This window comes from Mchenga conophoros, linkage group LG2 (genome assembly GCF_057382185.1).
Source record: "Mchenga conophoros isolate Kocher_MC1m ecotype Shallow Benthic linkage group LG2, M_conophoros_male_GT1.1, whole genome shotgun sequence".
In the NCBI taxonomy this organism is placed as follows: Eukaryota; Metazoa; Chordata; class Actinopteri; order Cichliformes; family Cichlidae; genus Mchenga; species Mchenga conophoros.
The window spans coordinates 31,999,100-32,021,830 of record NC_140527.1 but is presented as its reverse complement, the minus strand read 5'-3'; the positions used below and the strand labels follow the sequence as shown (position 1 = coordinate 32,021,830).

The following is a 22,731-nucleotide window of genomic DNA, read 5'->3' as shown; positions in this document are numbered from 1 at the left end:
CCTAGTCTTCATCCCATGACATATACTTAAAACACAAAGCCCACTTGCGTCATTTAAGTTCCAACTATGCTGTTGTTCACCTAGACAGGAAAGTGACACAAGGTCTTAATCCGTTTCTGCACAAAATAACATAAAAGAGCAAGCCAACTAGCCCACAAGTAGACCGAGTTGCTTATCCCTGCAGGGAAAGTTAATCTAGAGAAACTCCTCTACTATCGATACCATCCCAAAATAACCCGACAGCAAGTCAACCATACAGCCAAAGCAACAACTGCCTCACACAAGGGCATTCTACAGAACACGTCAAATTTACCATTACTCCAATAACAGACCCAGGCCAAATAGAAACAAAAGCAACCACCAACAGGTGGTGATCTCCCTCCAAACCTGCCTGCAACTTAGTCCTTAGTAGTTGGTATTAGCACCCACTTTGTTATAAGGGACTCTAGCGTGCGACAAAAGAGGGATTCTATACAAGTAGGATATGCATTACCTATTTTATTTACAGGAGATGGAAACAAAAAGAGGAGTAAATTAGTGCTGCAATATATGCTTTGTTGGGTGACTATAGGAGCTGAAGTGCGTCAGTCAGAGCGCCTCCATACCATGTGAGGACAGAGAAAGAAACAAGGTTGGCTCTTCATATACACTGAGTCACAAACAGCCCCTGATGACAGCTAGCTGGCAAGAATTCATATTTTCCACCCATGAGTCACATGACCCAACAAATCAGACTAAGGGTCATGTGCTGTAAATGGCACTTGCTGAGCACTGCATACCTTTGAAAATAGTCTCTCATCTTCCTCTTCTGTACTCATTCTTTCTCCATCTCTCAGGCTTGCACATTGTTTGTTTGCTCACCCAAGGAAATACTTTTAGCTAGCTGACACACTTTATGCCAAACTAAACAGAAACGTTTTTGTGTATTTGATTTGGATTTGTTGAGCTACTTGGAAAGAATTTGAAATTGCATTTGAAACCTCCTACTTTAAAAACAATTACTTTTTATGCTCACTGTCTTCTTGAGTGATGAAACATCATCACATGTGCACCTTGAACGCATCACAGGGATGAGAAGAAAATAGGCATGTTTTGAGAGTAAATAACAACCTGTGGGATGTCTTTATTTTCCTACTACTGAGCAAGTATATGCATGCCATCATATATTATCTAAGAGTAATATTAACAAAGAGTTCACTGTACTCAAATGGCCTCCATAGTCATTAGATCAGTCCAATAGGGCAGCTTTGAGATTTGCATTATGCAGATTTTCCTCATGGAAAAAGGTCTGCAGTAACTGTATGATGCTATCGTGTCAATATGGATCAAAATGTCTGAGGAAAATTTCCAGCACATTGTTGAATCTATAGAGCCATAACGAAGCCAAAACTACTAGCAAGGTATAACTAATAAAGTGACCAGCGTGTGTAGTGTCTAGTCTATGTCAACACTATGTTCAGAAAAAAATATATACTGATCAGCCAAATCTTTATTTCGAAAATGTAAGTAACAAGTGTTAATACATACAAAAACAAATAAACACAAAATAGCTGGAAGCCTTTCTACTCACAAGGAAAACCAAAAACCAAAAAGCTGACCATTTCCCGTTCAAAAAGGAGCAAGAGGAAGCAAATACTTCTTACTGATAAGATATAAGTAAATGTTTGAAAAAACCAAACAAACAAACCATTTAAGAGCTCTAGCCCCCTCTTCTGGATTTTCTTTTTGACCCATCCATACAGGGTTTTTTTCATGTGATTTCGCTTTTATTCTTATAAATAACAGTTTTTGATATACTGCAAATGTTAACTTAGCTGGCTACTCCAATGCACCCAATTTATCTCTATGTTTAACAGATGAGGAGCTGTGGTAAATATGCATGAACGCCTTGCTGTGAAACTCTGTCATGTTATTATGATAAACCGCTACCAGGAATTTAGATTTACTTGTGATTGTGTTTTGTAAGGATGTCCTGATTTGCAACTTCAAATGATGTTACTTGAGAGTCACAAGGCGTGGTACAAATGATCTCACCTACATTATAACACAGACTATATAAAATGTATACTTCAGGTCCTGAGAAGTGAAGCAAATGCAGAAGTGCCTCAAACCCGCATTGTTTTCTAAGGTTACCAGCAGGTGACTCTTATGACTTAAGGTTAGGTGCTGTGGTCTATAAACCTCTGTGAACACTTTTACAGAGGTATACAGTGACTTAAATGACCATGATTTGAAATATAAAATTAAAAACTTAAAAAAATGGGTGGCCTATAAAGGGACATGTGATAAGTATGTTAAAGTCACACTGCAAAAAACATTAATTTGGTAAATCCTGGTCCCCACTAGAGTCAAACAGGATGATATATTGACAAGCAGCCTATGAGTACCGTGTGATTTCTTGGTTAGTTCAATTCTTGCCACATTCAGTTTCATTAAGTTTCAAATTACCAAGTTGGTAAGGGCAAAAACTTTACACTTGAAGCTTCTCAACACAACGCCCCAATGGACAAAGCAAGAGTAGCTCTACCTTTCATTTACAGTCTATGGATTATACACATTGGCTATCACTTGTGAAGTACCCAAAATCCCTTTATGTCCTCACTTTAGTAAAGAATACTATTTCATTTTCAAGGATCATTTCAGACATGGCTAATTTTAAATGTGCGGCGTGAGAAAGCCTCTAAAATCACCATCATAACAAAAGTAAACAGCGATATGCTGATGATAGATCAGTTTTTCATGTGTCTGTAAGGTTTTGACAGCATCATTGGTTGAGGCTGTCAAAACCTGACAGCCATAGCCTTATTGGTTGAGACCCAACCTGCCAATCGGCCTTTTATATTGTGAGCTACATTGGCTGTCCAAAAAGTAATACTCACATAGAGTATTTTGATTGGTCCTTTGTCTTGTGAAGATGTCCAGAAGAAACTAATCCGTGAGTCATCCATATTTCCCCTAATAGGGACTATAACAGAAGAAAAGCTGTAAGGATAATCATCAACCAGTTGAAAATGGTTTGAAGTTTGAGTTTATATTTACAGGGTACTTTTTTTTTTTTTAAAAGGGTGGGGGGTGATTGCTTTGGGAGTGTCATACTAATGATGAAGTTCATAAAGACTTGAGGATGATTATTGGTTCATAAATGGATCGTTTGGATATTAATTACTTCCCACTGGTCTCTGAAAAGTTACTATTTACTATTCTAAGAGTGTAGGTTATAATTAATGTCAAGAGAGCGATCAATAATATTAAAAAAGGTCTCATCAATTATGGATGCTTGTTGCCAATTGCTGTGTAAAGGATGCTGTCAGGAATGGAAAGCTAATGGTTACCAAGGCAACAATCTGTGGGAGGTACAGGGTAAATACAGTTTATTTAAGGAGTGTTTTTTTCAGTCCACAACTGGAATATTAATTTTATATAAGATTCTTAAAACCAGCTATTCAGGACCCAGTTAACATCTGCGTCACTTCACATCTCTTGCTGTTTTTTGAGGTACTAGTGCAGTTTCAGTTTAGAAAGTATATAGAGCTGCAGGAATGTTCCCTATTAAAGAGACAAAATTGCTGCGGTTGCTATACATGCAGTCTTTTATGTGTCTTTCAGCTAACATTGCAAACATTACAAAGTTTTTTAGTGATTGCCAAAGTCAGTATAATTTTTGCTTCATGCTGCTGGAATGTGATCATTAGATCCTTTTCACTGTATTCACATGCATATCAAATTAACCATTAATGAGGTATGGAGAGCTAGCCAGGCAGGGCTTGATGACGTGGCCTCTGGGTTATTACAGACATTTTTTAGTCTTTTCAGATCAATTTTAATGAGCAGCAAAATTCATATTAAAAAAACAGAGTGTGGTTTGATGTCTCATGCAAGAAAAAACCCAGGAAGCATTTAACCCATCGTCCCTATGCAACATAAAATTGTTAAAGATTAGCATTAGTATTGTAGTGCTTGCCTAGCCATTCGGATTGTTAAAGCATTTTCTCCACTTTTACCTTTCTGGTTGTAGATCGAGGAGGAAGGGGGAGCTCAAATTATCTGTAATAGAACACAGCATCAAGCCATATTCTCTGATGCTTTGCCGTCTACAACATTTGATTTCACAAGCTCAAATGGTGATCCACAAAGGGAAAAGTCAGAGTATGTTATGTGCAAGATGGCTGAATAATGGTTTAAGTCATCAACGGTTCAACAGCTAGATGCTACTGTGAGAAAGCAGACAACCTGCGTTTTTCAGATATGAAAACATGAAAAGATCTTTAAAAAAAAGCACAAAAAAAAAATGTGCACGTACAGGCCCGGTTGGACACTCAGACATCCTCTCGACTCTAACACTTCTGTAACTGTCATCGTGTGTTACTGACGCTTTACTTTGAATAATGACGGCACGTCGAGTCTAAATGAGGAAAATAAGAGACATCGCACGCTGCAAAAGCCTGCGGGTGCTGTAGGACTCCACCTTGTTGTACTCACCCACTTCCTCTTAACCGCCTGAAGGCAGGAAGAGAGAAGAGACAGAAGGGGAAGAGAGGCAAAGGGGGATGGGCTTATTGCTTTCATTTAACGTTAACAAAATGCAGAAATGAGAAGTTAAGGTGGACGGACAAACTAGGAGATTTCTAAAGACAAAAGTATAAAGTAGGTAAAGGATTACACACAATCATGGCTCCTTGGATGAAAACCACAAGAGAGCGGTATGGTGTAGGTAAGTCAACATGTGCTTGTTTGTATGTATCTTTGTGTGAGATGTGCAGGCACATCCAGTTTTTATGGTGCCTTTCTGTTACGGTATGATGCTAGCCTATACAGCGAATGAATAGAAATGAGAAAAATAGATTCCCATCACTTCCTGCTTGGCGGATGTAGGCAGGTGCCAAAGGCCTCAAAGAGCTTTAGGAGGTAGACATCAGCTTTAATCCTTCCAAAGAACTGAGATCCTGAAATCTTATTCATCATTTAACTTCAGTGCAACTACGCTAATTATAGTTTATTTGCACTGAAGTGGTTCTGCAGTGGTTTGTAAGGGATAAAATCATAAGCAAAAATGGAGAAATAAGCAGCTGCAAGTAGGCAATCTCTACAAATTGCATAGCATGCAGCACATAAATACGGAAGCTAAAAGATAAACAGTCCTTAAAAATGTTCATTTTTGAAAGTGAAAGCCTGGTTTTGGCTTGGAGCAAATCCTAGAATGGGCAAGTACAGTGTGCAGTTTATCTGTTATGTATGTGGGTTTAATATGGCGGAGCTAATCAGTGTGTGTTGCCATTAGATATGCAGTGCAGTCACACACTTGGAAAAGACACAGATTTCTGCCTTCTAATACAGACTTTATTAACTGAGGTTCACTGGTCTGTTGCAGCCACTGCATTGATTTATCATTTAACCTGCTTGCAAAAAGATAGACCATGTAGGGTTCTTTCACCTGGGTAGTTCATCTACTTATAGCACGAGACTGATGCTGATGGTGGGTGTGGGTTAAAAAGTCATTTTAAAGCACTTTCTAATATACTTACTCAAAGAAAATATTGTTTATTGTATCTAGTATAAATATCTTCCTGGTCTGTGTAAGACTACAACACAGGAAGTGGGGGAAGAAGGAAGTCTCAAGTTTGAATACAGTAGAAAAGTCTGATGCAAAAAAAAAAAATGTTGACAATTTAGTCTCACGAAGTGCGCACAAATAAGCTTCCTTTTCCTTTTCTATCAGTTTAAGTATCGTCTAGAAATAGTCTGACTTTTTTGCTTGGTTTTTTGCACAGTCAGAATTTCATTAGCAAGCATTTTGTAGCTGCAGTTCTTCTTGAGGGCAAACCATCTTTAAGCTCAAATGGAGGAGAGCAAACCTCTGAACTGTTGCACAAAGATGAATGATAGACTTTAGCTGTCGGTGCTCTGCACACTTTTCCTCTGCCGTGCAACTGGTCTTTGGCTGCAACCCATGTCGCTACTCACTGCTGCTTTCACTGTTTCCTAAATCCGATAATTTTGACTGATACAGTCATTAAAGAAAAGACAGAAAGCAGAAAAAAAGAGCCTACTAACGTCTTTAAATTGCTCCAGAGCTCCGGATTATCAACAGCCCAAAACCTAAAGAAATGCTGTTTACTATCGCATAAACCCAACCTGAGGCCCACTGAAGAAAGGCGTTGCTCCTTAACCTGTTCCGTTGCCTGCCTACTCGTGTGTGCCACCGTTTGCAGCTGGCCAGCATCTGGATACACTAACTTATTTGGACTACCTATTTATATTTACCTTAAGCTACTTAGTCGCCATCTACTATTGTGTTTTACTGCTACTTTTTTTTTTACTGGTTAGCCTTTTTTAAAAAAAAACCTTATAACGTGTGACGTCACGAATCAAGCTAGCTTACCGTGTGTACTAAAATCTTCCTGTAACCGAGGCTTGCCATTGCATACTTAGTGTTTGTGTTCAAGTTTATTTTTCCATTGTAACAATAACCTTATTTATATATTCAATATATTTATGTATATTTTTATTTTATTCACTTGTGTTTTTTTTCTTCTTTTTTAGTAAAGTGGAACTTTGTTGGCCAAAATGAGAAGCACCTTTCCCTGGAGGTGGGCGAAACTGTCCACATCCAAGAGGTTTGCGAAGGTAAAATGTTGTTAAATATCCGGTTATCCGGTTTGTCAGTGTGGTTCAAATACTTTATACATAGATGTGTAAAACTTTAAAATTATTTGTTATTGAAAAACTGCATGTTAGTAAGCATATTTTGTTCGTGTTTTTGTAAATGTTACATTTGTGAGAGTTAGACGTTTATCATGTTTTATGGAGTATAAACATGATAAATACATTTAAAATACAATAATATGTACGCTCAACTGCTACTTTTTACATCCTTGTACTGGGTTTAATCCCCGTTTAGCCTTCAGCATTGCCTTAATTCTTCCTGGCAGAGATGCAACAAGATGATGGAAACATTCGTCAGAAAGTTTGGTCCATGTTCACATGATAGCATAACACAGTTGGTGCAGAGTGAATCTTCTTGATGCAAATCTAAAAGGCTGGATGGAGATTTGGTGTCTATGGAATTAGCCAGATGATTTGGGCTTTGTCACACAGAAACAGCCATTAGAGGCCATCAGAAGATGGGTACACTCTGGCTATAAAAGGATGAGCATGGTCGGGAGCAATATTCAGATAAAAAATGCTAAACTGGTACTAAGGAGTCCAAACTGTGCCAACACGATATCGCCAACACCATTACACCACCATCTGTCTGAACTGTTTATACAAGGCCGGATGGTTCCATGCTTACATGTTGTTTACACCAAAGTCAGACCCTACTATTTGAATATTGCAGCAGAAATCAAGACTCATCAGACCGGGCAATGTTTTTTTCCAGTTTTCTACCATCCAATTTTGGTGTGCTCAACCACATTATAGCCTTAGTTCTTAGCTGGCAGACCAGCGAGCCTGGCTGTAACGACAGTGCCTCATTCAGAGTCCCTTCAGTCGCCTTTCCTCCCCCATTCTGAAACTCTGTTTGAACTTCTTAAGGTTGTCTTGAAAAGGTACTGAGTTGCTGATATGTGATTGGCTGATTAAATATTTGCAGTAGCAAGCAATTGAACTGGTGTACTTAACAAAGTGACCAGTGAGTATAACTATTACATTGCTGTAACTTCCAGAATCAGAGTACTTTATTAATCCTTAGGGAAATTATGTGGTTACAGTTGCTCCAAGACAATAACAGTAACAGACTAAATTAAGAACTAAATTAAATAATACATCCATCCATCCATCTTCATCCGCTTTATCCGGGACCGGGTCGCGGGGGCAGCAGCCTAAGCAAAGAGGCCCAGACCTCCCTCTCCCCAGCCACCTCCTCCAGCTTATCCGGGGGAATACCAAGGCGTTCCCAGGCCAGCCGAGAGATATAATCTCTCCAGCGTGTCCTGGGTCTGCCCCGGGGCCTCCTCCCGGTGGGACATGCCTGGAACACCTCACCCAGGAGGCGCCCAGGGGGCATCCTTGTCAGATGCCCGAACCACCTCAGCTGGCTCCTTTCGATGTGGAGCAGCAGCTGCTCTACTCTGAGCCCCTCCCGGATGGCCGAACTTCTCACCCTATCTCTAAGGGAGAGGCCAGCCACCCTTCGGAGGAAGCTCATTTCTGCCGCTTGTATCCGCGATCTCGTTCTTTCGGTCACTATCAACAGCTCGTGGCCATAGGTGAGGGTAGGGACGTAGATCGACCGGTAAATTGAGAGCTTCGCTTTTACACTCAGCTCCCTCTTCACCACGACGGACCGGTGCAGCGTCCGCATTACTGCAGCTGCAGCCCCAATCCGTCTGTCGATCTCCGGCTCCCTTCTCCCATCACTCGCGAACAAGACCCCGAGATACTTGAACTCCTCCACTTGGGGCAGGAACTCATCCCCGACCCGGAGTGGGCACTCCACCCTTTTCCGGCTGAGAACCATGGCCTCAGATTTGGAGGTGCTGATCCTCATTCCCGCTGCTTCACACTCGGCTGCGAACCGTTCCAGTGCGAGCTGTATTAAATAATACAATATATCACAAATTTTACAAAATATAAGAAATGCCTCCAATATGTACAAATAGCTCAATTATAAATATCCAGAATATTGCAGAGGTGAAATATATATGATTGACATTTTACTCTAAACTGCAAAACTTTTTATTTGTTATTTTCACTGTAGAGCATGTGCAAAACGGTGTAGTTATTGTACTGTGCATTAGATGGAGGACTTGTACAGGGAGATGGCCACGGGTAGGAATGATTTCCTGTGTCGTTCCGTGGTGCATTTGGGAAATCTCAGTCTCTCACAGAACATCCTCTTGTGACTGACCAGCACGTCATGGAGTGGGTCAGAGGTATTGTCCTAATGTTGGACAACATCCCCCTCTTTGATACCATTTTACAGGAGTCCAGCTCCATCTCCACAAAATTATGGAGCTGGACTCCCTTAAGGTGGTGATGTTGTTCCAATTAGAGAGTCTACGCTATCCTGATTTCCTGTCTTGATAGTAAGATGCCACTTTGTCTTTCAGGTTGGTACAGAGGCTTCTTGTCTAGGAACAAAGCTCAACAGGTAAGAGCCTACACAAGCATAATATCAGTGAAGATTTACATTAACAGAAAGCTTTAAAGCACATTTTAGCGGTCAGCCAGATTTATTCATGTGAGAATTTTACTTTTCTTATTCTTTCTTGTGGAAAAGAATATTCCAAGCTATCACCACTTATCATTTCCTCATTCATCTCCTCTACATGTATTCCAGGGAATGTTTCCAGTCAGTTTTGTTCAAGTTAAGGAAGTCATAATTGAAAAACGAGGGTATGTAAAAAAAATAATAATAACAGTACCAAAAATAAGGCATCTTTAACTGTCTGTAAAAGTTTTTTTTTAATTTGTTCCATTTTCCATTACTTATGCTCTGACAGAGATGAGGAAGTGGTGTTGTCTGCAGAGATGCCCTTGGTGAAGGAGGTGACCACTACGTTGAGGGAGTGGGGAAGCATATGGAAGCAGCTATTTGTGGTATGAATTAAACAGTGAGCCACTTTTTGTACTCGTGTGTGTGTGTTTGTGCGCCTGAATCGAACATCATTTATTTACCTCTCCAGGCCAATAAAGAGGCACGTGTCAAACAGGTCCAGAGGCTGATGTGGGAACTGATGGAGTGGCGTTCTCAGCTCCTGTCTGGCACCCTGCCTAGTGATGAATTCAAGGAGCTAAAGCAGAAAGTTACTTCCAAGATTGACTATGGCAACAAGTACGCCTGCATTAATATTTAAACATGTTTATACTTTCTCATTGTTTAAAGCTTAATCAACCAACCAGATTTTTGTCATACTGACTGTATAATTCATGTTAGTTTGATCTCCTTTGAACATCTTTCTGTTCTTTTCCTGATAACTTTGTCTTGCAATCTCTATTCCTTTGCCTCCCAGTCCATACCCCTTGCTGTGTTCCTGTGTTGCTCTTCCCTCATCCTTGTTCACCTTGTATCAATCTTCCCTCTATTACTCCCCACACCAGGATCCTTGAATTGGACCAGGTTGTTCGAGATGACGACGGGAACATCTTGGACCCAGAGCGAGCCAACGTCATCAGTCTATTTCGGGCCCATGAGGAGGCCACAGCCAAGATCAATGAACGCATCAAAGAGGAGCAGGTATATAACAAACTGTAGGAAGGAGAGGGCCATATAGAAAATGTTTTCCAAGGGTGAATGTGATGTCACAGTCACAACAGTGTTGTTTTTTTCAGCTTGGAAGCAACAACCAGGGAGTTTTTTTTTCTGGAGTAACTTCTACCCCATTATTGGGGTAATACAAGTATGCGTAAAAGTTACCCTGAACTAAACACAAGTAGAAAAACGACTTTATTACTTTTTAAAAAAAATAATAAATTAGTAAAATAAAACTTAACCCTTGTGAAAAAGTCCTTAAATAATACATTTTACTTCCCAGTCATGTGTGCTAGCTTGGACTAATTAAGAATTCACTTCCTTTCAAATTGGCTTAACTCCACTTCAACTCCATCCAGCCAATTTTTCATTTCAGCCTTGACTCAGTTCATTGACAGAATGGATTTCTGATGATTTTCTTACTCAGTGATTTCCATTTCCCGCACAAACCCACAATCTGCAGCTGCAGCTGGTGCATTTTAGAATAAAGTAACCACTAATTATAAAACATTAGAGCAGCCAAACACATTTATCAGACCCTTGCCAAAATGAACACTTTTGGTTGGAATTTTATCCTGTTAAATCATCATCAGTAGTTATCTCCTAAAATTAATTTCCTCTCACACAGTCCAACATCCAGACAGACCACAGCGGGATCTCAGCACGGATCCAGTCCTCCCCCACCCACAGCCTCTACGTCTTTGTGAGGAACTTTGTCTGTCGCATTGGAGAGGACTCCGAGCTCTTCATGTCCCTCTATGATCCCAATAAGCAAACCATCATCAGGTGTCACTTCTCTTTCCTTACCGTATTCCCTAAAGGTGTTTCAGACATATGTTCCTGTCAGGTGGATTAGACGCTCAGGAAGATTTGGCTTCACATTGTGAAGTAAAGTTATTGCGGGTCTTATATATTTTTCAGTGTCACTGAAAGGAAGTGACTTTTTATTTTGTGTTAAATCACAAACATACAGACTGAAAGATAAGGCGATTTTTTTTTCTTATGTAATTGATTCTTCTTTGGAAATTAACATCATAGTTCCAGCTAAAAAATTACATCCCTTGTTTGTTTAGATGTCGTTGTTGTTGTTGTTGTTTTTAACCTTACCTCAATTGTTCTGCTGTATAAAACATATATGCAAAACCTTTTTTCTATTTCTTCTTGTGTCTGTATACCTCTCCATTGTTTCTCTTCTATTGCTAAGCCCTGTTAAATGTGAACAACGGCATGCCAAAAATAAATATACAGAAACTACAAATTATAGGGCCGCACATACTGAGTGGCAGCACTGTGTGGTGCCTGACAGTGCTGACGTTAAGCCCTGTCACTCACTGTCATACTGGCTATATCTATGTCTCAGCCACAGAAGCTGAAAGTATTAAGATAGACCCAAGTCTGTCATCTTATTCTTATAACATATATTATCCACAGCTACTCTTTTGTATTTTCTTGCATTGGCTGTGATCTCTGATTCACTTCTGTCTCATCTGTGCTTATGTGCTTAAATAATTTACTATTTTCTTTGAAAACCTTTTTTTTTCGCAGAGGTATGTTTATCCACATCTCCCTGAAAAAAAGTGAAGAACAGTAGGGTTCAATATTTTAGAAAGATATTAGGTTTTTCTAATTTTTTTAACCTTACTGCACCCACAGGTTTTCTTGGGGTCCGCTTTTCTATTCTCCTCCCTTAAAGTGTCTCTTACATGTTTATGTAGCTACACAGGGTAGATTTAGTAGTTACAGCTGTTTGCAAGGGGATCAAAGATTTGAGCTTAAGTTTCACTGAAACTGTTTTCATTGTGAATCATGTGCATCAGTCAGGCTGCAGTGCACAGTTTCATTTTGGCTAGTAGAGTATGTCTGAAAATTTAATTATGAATGATGAGATAATCTTTATGTGGTTGCTTGCTAAAATGTAAAATTAATTTAAAAATGTTTATTTATTTGTGTATTTATTTATTTGTAACTCTTTACCCTTCTTTGTACAGTGAGAACTACTTAGTACGCTGGGGCAGCAAAGGTTTTCCTAAAGAGATTGACATGCTCAACAACCTGAAGGTTGTCTTTACAGTAAGTGACCACACGAGGGCAATGTCACACTGTTCTTAGCTGTGGAGAGATGAAATAGGTGACCTATTTCTTTTCAGAAGATTACATAGCATTTTTGTTTGTTTGTTTGTTCCTTTATTCCTGATTTCTGAATTTATTTCATACACAATTGTTTTTGTCTTTGCTCAACAGGACTTGGGAAACAAAGACCTGAGCAGAGAGAAGATTTATTTGATCTGTCAGATTGTAAGAGTAGGCAGGATGGACCTGAAAGAAGCAAACAACAAGAAGTTTACTCAGGGCCTGAGGAGGCCTTTTGGGGTTGCAGGTAAGTCATGAAGAGACAATGCAGAGGTTTTTTTTCCAACATGCTACTAAATTTCTAGCTCTAGTGATCAAGGAGTGGAAAAAGTACATTGGCAATCTTCATTGTCAGTGTTTGCTAGTTCAGCGATAAGCAATGTTTATTTTAGTTTTGTTACATATACGTGACTTCAAATTATGACACACTTTTGCACTAATGAACAGATATATTGAACACTAATCATCGGATATAGTGAACAGGAAACGCACTATTGCATAATTTGAAGGCAGTGAAGAAGACTGCAAGTCTGTGAATTTAAAAAGTGCAGGGTTAAAACCCTTTTTTTTTTTAAAAAGTAGCTTTGTAAATGCTTTGTGAGCATACTGGTGACCTCAAGGTAACTGAGCGTGTCTTTTTGATTAATGTTGAGGGTCAAATGGGAAATGGCCTGCATTTGTATAGCGCTTTACTCAGTCACTAAGGACCCCAAAGCGCTTTGCACTACATTCAGTCATTCACCCATTCATACACTGGCAATGGCAAGCTACAGTGTAGCCACAGCTGCCCTGGGGCGCACTGACAGAGGCGAGGCTGCCGGACACTGGCGCCACCGGGCCCTCTGACCACCACCAATAGGCAAACATGGGGTTAGTATCTTGCCCAAGGATATTTGGCATGCAGCCAGGAGGCAGCCTGGGATCGAACCACCGACCTTCTGATTAGTGGCTGACCTGCTCTGCCACCTGAGCTACAGCCACCCGTAAAACAACAGAAGCTTTCATCCGATTCACAGGAGAAAAGGCTAACACATCTCATTTCATTACCAAATTCCACCAGTTTTACCATCAATAATGACTTTTGTTAGGTGCTTCAATCATTATTACTTGTGTTCTCTAAAGCAACCTTTTTTTGCGCCACGGACCAGTTTATGCCCGACAACACGGACCGGCCTTTAAGGTGTCGCGGATAAATACAACACAATAAAACTAGTACCGGTACTGAAAAAAATATGATTTATTCATAACACACGTGAAAAGACCCAGGAAAACCGAGTTAACGATAAAAAGAATAACAAAATAACGCTGAAAACCGATAAAAACCCTGAAAACCATACATTTCAGACCTGAGCCTCAACTCTCGGGGCCCGGTACCAAACGACTCACGGACCGGTACCGGTCCGAGGCCCGGGGGTTGGGGCCCGCTGCTCTAAAGGTCAACATTGTTTTGCTTCTGCTTGTGCTGCTGCAGGTATTATTGAACATACTTACACCTGGGAGCTATCCTTTGTACAAAGCTAAAATGTTGATGGTGACTGTAAAGCCCTTTTTTTTTTTTTACACTTTTGGCTTCTTGGAATCTCACTTCTAAGTTGCCTATATCCTCATGTAACTTCACAACGAGCAATGAGGAGGCCAGTCTTTCTAATGTGGTGTTTTGCTAATGTGAAACCTCAGTACGGATTACAACCTAGTACTTGTTTGATTCTGTGATCACAGACACATTTGTTTTCTCTTCTTGGCAGTGATGGACATCAGTGATATCATCAAAGGGAAGATTGAATGCGATGAAGAGAAGCAGTATTTCATCCCCTTTTTCCCGTATGTCCTGTTTCTTGTTTCTTTTTTTCCCACTCCACCTCTCTCTGACCTTTTCTTAGCAATTAAAAACCTGAAAATCTATTACCTATAAAATTAAGAAAACAGTACTGTAATTTTATGCATATGAATGTTTTCTTTGTGTTTGTATGTTTGACTCCAGGGTAGTTGCAGAAAATGACTTTCTCCACACCTTACTGAACAAAGTGACAACATCACGAGGAGACAGTGGTGGCCAAGGTACAGTTTTGCAATCCCAGGCTTTGTTCTTTGTTCCTAGTCATGTGGCAGTTCTTGCAAAAGTCCTGCACGCACTGAAGGTTCCCACTGGACTGTATATGCTCCAGTCATTTGTGGTTAGATAAAATGGCAGTTCTTCATTGCATCCTCGCCTCTTTTCTCTGCACTAGGGTGGAGAATGAAGGACATTATCCTGATGTATGGCACCCACCCTTGAGCTGGTGTTTTCATATTACTTAACCTCCATTTCTCCCTGACCAGACTCTAGTCTTGCTGCTCACTACCTCATGTTTATGGCAGACTTTGACAACCCCTATGGGTGACACTGTCTTGTTCCACATAGAGTAACCCCGCATATCCGACTGCACTGTCATATCGCTCAGCTTTTATCCTCCTCTCACTCCTGAAGGCCCTGGGCATAACCTGGAAAATGAAAGGAGCACTTGAACAAGCAGATATGGAAGGAACACTTGAGGCCACCAGATGCCTGCTCTTAACATTACTCACCCCTAATCTCTCCTTCCTCTCTTTTAGGTGCTTTTGCTACTGTCCAGACACACACACACACACACACACACACACACACACACACACACACACACACAAAACACATTGAGTGTTTTCCCTGTAGGTCTGTGGTTAGCCTTGAAAATGTAGGTTTGTAACACAGTCTAGATTTCACCACCTATGTATTTCCCTAAAATAGCTCACCTCTTTTTTCCCTTTTGATTCCCAATTCCTTTTCTTTGCTTTTTCACCCAATTTCTCTGAAACCCTCTGAGAGTCCATTTTCTTTAGAAGTAAATTCTGTTCATAATAATAATACCTCCATCTTTTCTTTTCCCCCTTTGCTCCCATTTCCTAAATGGGACACAGCAATTTTCCAGCATTTATTGCAGTCTTGTCTGCAATGCCAGCACATCCTCAGTTCATTTTAATATCATGTTTCCCATAAATAACCAGTAACCTTTTACATAAAATAAAGCATCCATTAAGTTCAGCCCTCAGGCCTCATGTTTCAGGGTTTCTGTTGGTCCTGAAAACATCTTAAAGTTTTTTTTAAATTCAATTTTAATACTACAGGTCCTTGAAGTTATTTTCATTTATTTGGCTTCCATTTGAATTTACATTCCCACAGAGAAATAAATGAACACTCGTTTTGCGATCCCTCGTTTAAAGAAGACTTGAGTGGTGCCTGTATTTACATGCAAACGCTCTTAAATTTGCTAAGGTTTGGTCTTGCAAAGTTCTTTAAAATATTCAGTTTATGCTCGTGCCCATTAAAATACACTGTTTTTACACAGGTTGTTTTATATGATAGATGGTCCTGCAGGCCAAATCTTATCTGTGCATCTTTCTCTTTCTGGTCTGTTGCATTTTACAGAAACGCATGTATGCTTGAAGAATAAGCATAAAAAGTTTTATGATACCATAAACTGACTGGTATATAATGCGTACCCTTACTCTAACTGTGTGCTCAAACCACTTTTTGCTACAGTGCTCATTCACATACATTCAAAGAACTTTTTTTTCTATACCATTTTCACACGAACTCACACTCTGATGCATCAGAGGCAACATCAGAGGCAACTCTGGGTTCAGTGTCTTGATCAAACATACTTCAGTATGCAGACTGGAGAAGCTGGCGCATCCACTGATCTTCTAGCCACAGCTGCCACAAAGCTGGGCTTGGAGCTGGGTTTGGGTTTGAGCCTGGGCCCGGTCTTGCAGTTGAGAATGGAGCCAGCGAAACATGTGAGGCAACTGAGGACGGGGCTGGTCACCTGAGACCTGCTCAGATTTACCGGCATTAAGATTTCCAAAGCCAGAATAGGAAGATTTCATATGTGCTTCAGGGTTCCCAACAAAGCATACCCATGGCAGCTCTACACAAAATATAAATCTCATGGCTTTAACTAGAAATGTGACCAGATATAAGCTTGAAAAGCCTCTTCCTAGCTTCTTTTAACCAACACAACCACAACTCTGCATCACACTTTATGTAGTGCAGAAGAATAATATGTATAAGGAAAAAACGTATATAAAGTCATTATCGCATCTTTTTTTTTTTTTTCAGTAGTACATTCTCTTCCTCCATCTCTAATACATAGTCTTCTTCATTCTCTTATCCATAGGGCTGTGGGTCACCATGAAGGCTCTGGTGGGGGACATTGTGCAGATTCGGAAGGAATACCCTCACCTCGTGGACCGCAGCACCGTGGTAGCCCGGAAGCTTGGCTTCCCAGAGATCATTATGCCTGGAGATGTTCGCAATGACATCTACCTCACCTTACAGGGCGGAGACTTCGACAAATACAACAAGACAACCCAGAAAAACGTAGAGGTCATCATGTGGGTCTGTGATGAGGAGGGCAAAGTCATACAGGTGAGGAAATGTGAAATAACAGGGACAGAGCACATCAATGGATTCAAAGAGGAGAGGGATTTCTATGAACTGTGATTGGTTTGTGTGTGTCTAGGGTATCGATAAAGTGTGCGGGTGCAAAAGTATATGTTGTGTATTAAATGATTGAGGTGGTGTAGGTCATTGAGCAAGCACGGCACTGATGAAACACTTACTCACCCTCTCATAGTTAGGGCAAATGGATACGGATTTATCCCAGAAGGCAAATCCATCTTAGGCATACATGGATGCACACACAAACATAAATTCTTCACAGTCACTGTGAGGTGTATTTTTCTTTACCTCTCTTTTTCCTAGAACTCCATCTGTCTGGGAGCAGGGGACAAGGCAGTCAGTGAGTACAGATCTGTCATCTACTACCAAGTCAAACAGCCCCGCTGGATGGAGACGTTTAAGGTGTGTGTGTTTTATTTCCTTATCTACTAGTCTCTTCGTTCCGTTGTCTTGATATAATGCATTTGCATTCGTGATTTCTAATGTTCAAGGAAAGAAATCACATCATACTGTCAGTATGTCTTTAGGATATCAGTTTTATTATATTCTACAATAACGTGAGATATCCTCCAGGTGGCAGTCCCCCTGGAAGAAATGCACAGAATTCATTTACGCTTTATGTTCAGACATCGCTCTTCCCAGGAGTGTAAGTATCACCCTCTGTCTCTCTCTACTTGTCTGCATTCTTCATTAGATCATCACTCTTAACTCCTCCTCTCTGATCCCCTGAGTATAATGTGACACTGAAAGGACAGAATGAGTCTAACCTATTTGGAAAATGAGCCAAGGCATCATTACACATACTTGATTAAACAAATGAGCACTTTTTCTTTCTTCTGTGTGTGAATTCGCGTGCCGTGTGAACTCCTTCCTCTCTTTCTCTATTTCCCTGATGTGTTTTTCCCCTGGCCATTTCTAGTTTTGTTTACTTATCGTTCTCCTTAATTTGCAGCCAAGGATAAGAGTGAGAAGAACTTCGCTATGGCTTTTGTGCGTCTAATGAAGGATGATGGGACTGTTCTGCAGGATGGACTGCATGAACTTGTGGTCTTCAAGGTCAGAACCAGCGGCAGAACTTTTGGATAAAGAAAGACGAACTAATGAATGGACTCAGTATCCTCTCAAAAGGAAATACCATCATCCTCGTTTTCCAGTTTAGAGAATAGCGCATATAGACCTAAGAACACATAATAACAAACAAAGAATGATCCTTTCATGATGAATTTATGTTTACAATATGAAGGTCAAACAAAAGTGGTGAAAATGTGCACAGCCACTTGTCGAAAATACTGTATGGTAGATAATCTACAAATAAGTTTGAAAGATGATTGCACCGGGGAAAACGTCTAACAATGTATGTTTAAATGCAACAATCATCAAAACTGACCTAAACATGTAGCGAGTATAGATAAGAGGTTATGGCCACCCAGACAGGTTGAGTGAAGCCAAATAGATTTCCTGCCAAATGAGCCCAAGCTAAGATTGAATCCCCATATTGATTAAATGCCAAACCCAATGAAGATTAATTCACTCAAAGACCAAATGGATGGTCCCTCTGTGCCCTCTTTCTCGATTATCTCTCGTTATCCCTGCATTCCTCTCGATCTCTGCGCCGCTCATGGCTTCACTCTCTTACTCTCCAATTTTTCCAGCCACTCACTCATTATTTACTGATGTGGCATTAATGAGGACAGAGTTGAGGGTGCTGAGTTGAAAATATGACATTCACTGATGCCCTCACCTCTGCCGTGCCAGAGCTGTCCCACTGCTACCACTACCCACTACCTGCCACCCTGAAGCAATCAACCTAGAAGAACCGTTGATGTTGATGTGACAAATTAACGGTGTTCTGTTTTTGTCAAAGCTTCTATCTTTCTAACTTGTCTGACACAGCTGTATCCAAAACTATGAGTTCACAAAAATTAAGGCAGAAGTAAATAAGGCTTAGGCAAAACATAGGATTACGCTTTACAAATCTTACAAATGTATCAAATCGATCAGTTTTTCATTTACATCAAGACGTCTTGTAAGCTGAGACAATTTCTATACATCTATGACAGCTTTGTCGCACTAATGGTATCCACAGCATTTTGTTAAAAATGACTTTGTGCTTTTAGGGTGACAGCAAGCGCATGGAAGACGTGAACTCCTACTTGTCTTTGCCCTCAACCCGCAACCATCACAGTGACCCCCACAAGATGTCCACACTGAGCCGCAGCTCAAGCAGCGTGTCTGGGGGAGGAGGAGGCCTGTCTGTAAGCTCTAGAGACAGCTTCACCATCTCCACCCTGGTCTGCTCCACTAAACTCACCCAAAACGGTACGTGCAAGCCTGATATTGTGGCGACGTTAGCACGCTAGAGGCTTGGCAGGGCAAACGATTTTTACACAGAAACGGCCATGAAAACACAATAGATGACAAAAGGTCAAAAGCAGACCTTTATGTGGAGGAGGGTGCTTGAAATCAAGCCTGACACATCCAAAAAAAGAAAAAAAAACATTAATTAACAACTTCTTTCAACAGACTAATAAGGCCAGGCAAAGACAATGAATCATCGGTTGGCTGTGAAATTAGTAGAGGACAAATCCACTCCTTACAAGTCTGTAAGAAATACTGGTCGGATGTGGCCTCATGTATTGAGCTGGATTCAAATGTTTCCCTTGAAAACAACAAACTTGTGGTGAAATGCAATCAACATTTTACTGACGTGCTAAGACTGTGTTATTTTTAGGTTTAGAGTTAAAGGTTGAGGTGAGGTCAAATTAGAGGAAAGACAACCTCTAACCAATTAATGGTGAGTCAACAGAATCTTAATTAGACTATATGTTTTGTGGTCATGGAATAATAAGCAAGGGATGGAGGGCAGGCTGTGTATATACATGGATTTTATTAGCAGGGAATGTCATCATTTTGTCCTACACACTCAGGCAGCCCCACAGGCCAGACACACACACACACACACACACACACACACACACACACACACACACACACACACACACACACACACACACACACACACACATACAGAGTGAAATGCACATCTACATCTAATGCAAAAAGCACGTTCACCCCAGACAGTAAGGTGCATCAGAGACAGGTGGAGTTCAACAGCTGTTACTGAGGAAGTCAGTCCATCACTATAATGAACATTATCCTGCTGTATTAATCACCTGTACCACGTGCACACAGACACACACATGCACACACTTACACACACAAAGGCTTTTAAGCATGCATGCACACAATGTTGTTCAGGGCCACCCACCAGATGTGCGGCTTGGCCCGGTGAGTCAGAAATTACCGGTCAGGGAAAGCAGTGAGCCTTACGTGGGCAGCACTACAGAGACATGGAAATCTGCCCCGTGTCAAACTGAAGCAGAATTAATGACACAGACTGTGGATTTGAAAGTCCCAGAGGGATGGGCACTGTCCATATAACAATCATTACTTGACAAATCTCCACTTTATTGGCAGATGGAAATGAACTTGAGACTCTAGAATTAAATGTATATTGCCCAGGAAGCATACACTTTATATTTATTATTGTATATTTAAAACCCGGTTGATTACATTTACAGTGGTTTAAAACAGGGAAAACAGCAAATTGCTGAACTTCAGTGCTGTCAGTTAATTAGTGTAACTAATTAAATCATTTATTGTTTCAACTCTAATTTTAATGCAGCGCAGAAAAAATCAGCTTACTATATTTCACATGAAATTAATACTGAATTCTGCGCAATACCAAGGAGAATCTCTCTCTTTTTTAATTATGCTGTTAATTGAAATGGCATTTACATTATAGTTGAGTAACCTCAACTTCCACCTGAACATCAAAAATCCTTTGTTTTCTCGTCTGTGTAGTGGGGCTTTTGGGTCTGCTCAAGTGGAGGACTCGACCTGAGCTCCTCAAAGAAAACTTGGAGAAGCTAAAAATCATTGATGGAGAGGAGGTGGTCAAGGTCAGTGGTGTGAATACAAGTGTGCCATTCAATAAGCGTGTAGACTAGTGTGTGTGTACTTTGACTGCTTCTCCCTTTTTTTTCTGTACATGTGTATGTAGTTTCTGCAGGACACTCTGGATGCCTTGTTCAACATTATGATGGAACACTCTCAGACTGATGACTATGACATTCTTGTGTTTGATGCCTTGGTGAGTGTGTGGTTTTTGTGAGTCTGACTTTGCATGCTTGCGTTGTCAACACATGTAGCAGATATCTTGACAGGCTATCTCTGCGTTCAGCGGGTCTTGACATCTTTGTATCTAACCGTCCATCTTTTCCTAAATAAACACGACTGTCAGATGATCATACAAAAATTCTCATCTGCCTTTTAAATGTTTTACTGCTTTGTAAGCGTTTAACAAACTCTCATAGTCTCTCTTCTCTTACTATGTCTGGCAGATACACATCATCGGGCTCATCGCTGACAGAAAATTCCAGCACTTCAACACAGTGCTGGAGGCCTACATCAAGCAACATTTCAGTGCTACACTGGCTTACAAGTAGGTTATTTCCATTATCTTTCCATTATTTCCTCTTACTGTCATGTCACTCCAGAAAGAGTAAGATACACTTTTTAACAACACATCCCATTTACTGGAGCAGCAAAGGAAGTTGCTGAATGATTTGGTGAATTGAATCTAAACCGCATGGTGCAGTGATTAATAACTTCACTTTTGGTTAGTCAGATTCCTGGTCTCAACAGCTCACAGTGACACATGACAACAAGAGCTCAGTAAATAGAGACAGGCTTTTCCAGGAAATGTGAGCTTTTGTCTGAACGGTGCTGAGTGACAAGATGCAGCCAGAGGCCGATGGTGTGGGTTTTTGTTTACTTGTATAATGACAATAGAAATAAATATGGTGATGAAAACCCCTTATGTAATCACATTAATCTGAGGTAAATGAGTTTATATTCCACATAATCACTGTAAAATGTCATGCATTTAAGAATAAAATAGGAAATGCCACTCTTATTGAAAAGATGCTGTAAATGAGGCAGCGACACGTAGGACTGATGAGAATATTACATTCCAGCATGTCCCGCATGGCCGGCAAAATATCACGTTATAATGAAGTGGTCTTATACATGGTGTATTTATTGAGTTTATTTTGCAGTACGCAAACTCAAAAACTGTACACTCATAATAGATGAAAATAGACTAATTATCAGCATTTCCACTTCAGACAAAGAAAACGTCCTTAGTGTTTCTGGGCAGAGGCCCTGGCGATCCCTCTGATCGTCCAATGCTTGACAAATCTGGCTAAAGGGACATGGAACGTCACCTGTATGGAGGGGAAGGAGCCCATATTAGTCTGTGAGGTCGAGAAACAGGGTCCCCTAGCTGAGGGTCTGAAATCAGTTTCCCCTTGATAAGGGATGGAAGGCTGATTTCCACTCTGGATTTCTGAGGCTGATGGTTATTTCCCTCACCTCTAATTTCATTGTTTCATATGTGCTCTATCATAACTCCATCCCTCTCCCGTTAGTATGTTGGCATTCACCCTCTAAGAGGGTCGCTGCAGCTTATCGCCTGTCAGCCCAGAGGCTATTATGTAAAACTGTCTAACTTGCTCTCACCATATTTTAAACTGCTCTTAGATGGAATAAATCCTCCTGTACTTGCCTTTAAGCTACTGCACCAAAACAAAACTAGGGATCACTGACTAGTAATTACATTGGAAGTATTTTCAAGCCCACTCTAATGGCAGTGAGGCCAGATTGGAGTCAAGTTTTAAAAGGACTTTTATTGTTTAAGAGGATTGTGTAGTTTTAAAGTGGTCGTTCTTAGCGAGCGATCCGCTGTTGCCACTTCATGGAAATTGAGCTATCACAAAACCAAAAGGCTATATAGCTACTGTACAAATGTTCTAGTGTTGTATAATATTGCGACACAGGAAGGTTAAAGAGGAAGATTCTGGTAGGTTGT

General features: G+C 40.5%; 1 protein-coding gene across 1 annotated transcript in view; it reads left to right on the top strand.

Annotated features, from left to right (window-relative positions):
- The first annotated feature begins 4,555 nt into the window (after nucleotides 1-4,555).
- dock2 (dedicator of cytokinesis 2) overlaps nucleotides 4,556-22,731 on the top strand; it is a 103,991-nt gene continuing 85,815 nt past the window's right edge. Inside the window, exons 1-20 of the mRNA XM_085295265.1 lie at nucleotides 4,556-4,711; nucleotides 6,541-6,624; nucleotides 9,051-9,091; nucleotides 9,281-9,336; nucleotides 9,444-9,540; nucleotides 9,627-9,775; nucleotides 10,042-10,177; nucleotides 10,821-10,978; nucleotides 12,181-12,262; nucleotides 12,434-12,569; nucleotides 14,068-14,143; nucleotides 14,304-14,380; nucleotides 16,516-16,766; nucleotides 17,103-17,201; nucleotides 17,373-17,445; nucleotides 17,752-17,855; nucleotides 18,917-19,118; nucleotides 20,664-20,761; nucleotides 20,863-20,952; nucleotides 21,203-21,303. Coding sequence (XP_085151391.1) covers nucleotides 4,669-4,711; nucleotides 6,541-6,624; nucleotides 9,051-9,091; nucleotides 9,281-9,336; nucleotides 9,444-9,540; nucleotides 9,627-9,775; nucleotides 10,042-10,177; nucleotides 10,821-10,978; nucleotides 12,181-12,262; nucleotides 12,434-12,569; nucleotides 14,068-14,143; nucleotides 14,304-14,380; nucleotides 16,516-16,766; nucleotides 17,103-17,201; nucleotides 17,373-17,445; nucleotides 17,752-17,855; nucleotides 18,917-19,118; nucleotides 20,664-20,761; nucleotides 20,863-20,952; nucleotides 21,203-21,303 — 2,153 coding nt within the window. The 5' untranslated portion in view covers nucleotides 4,556-4,668. The remainder of the gene's footprint in view (nucleotides 4,712-6,540; nucleotides 6,625-9,050; nucleotides 9,092-9,280; nucleotides 9,337-9,443; nucleotides 9,541-9,626; nucleotides 9,776-10,041; nucleotides 10,178-10,820; nucleotides 10,979-12,180; nucleotides 12,263-12,433; nucleotides 12,570-14,067; nucleotides 14,144-14,303; nucleotides 14,381-16,515; nucleotides 16,767-17,102; nucleotides 17,202-17,372; nucleotides 17,446-17,751; nucleotides 17,856-18,916; nucleotides 19,119-20,663; nucleotides 20,762-20,862; nucleotides 20,953-21,202; nucleotides 21,304-22,731) is intronic.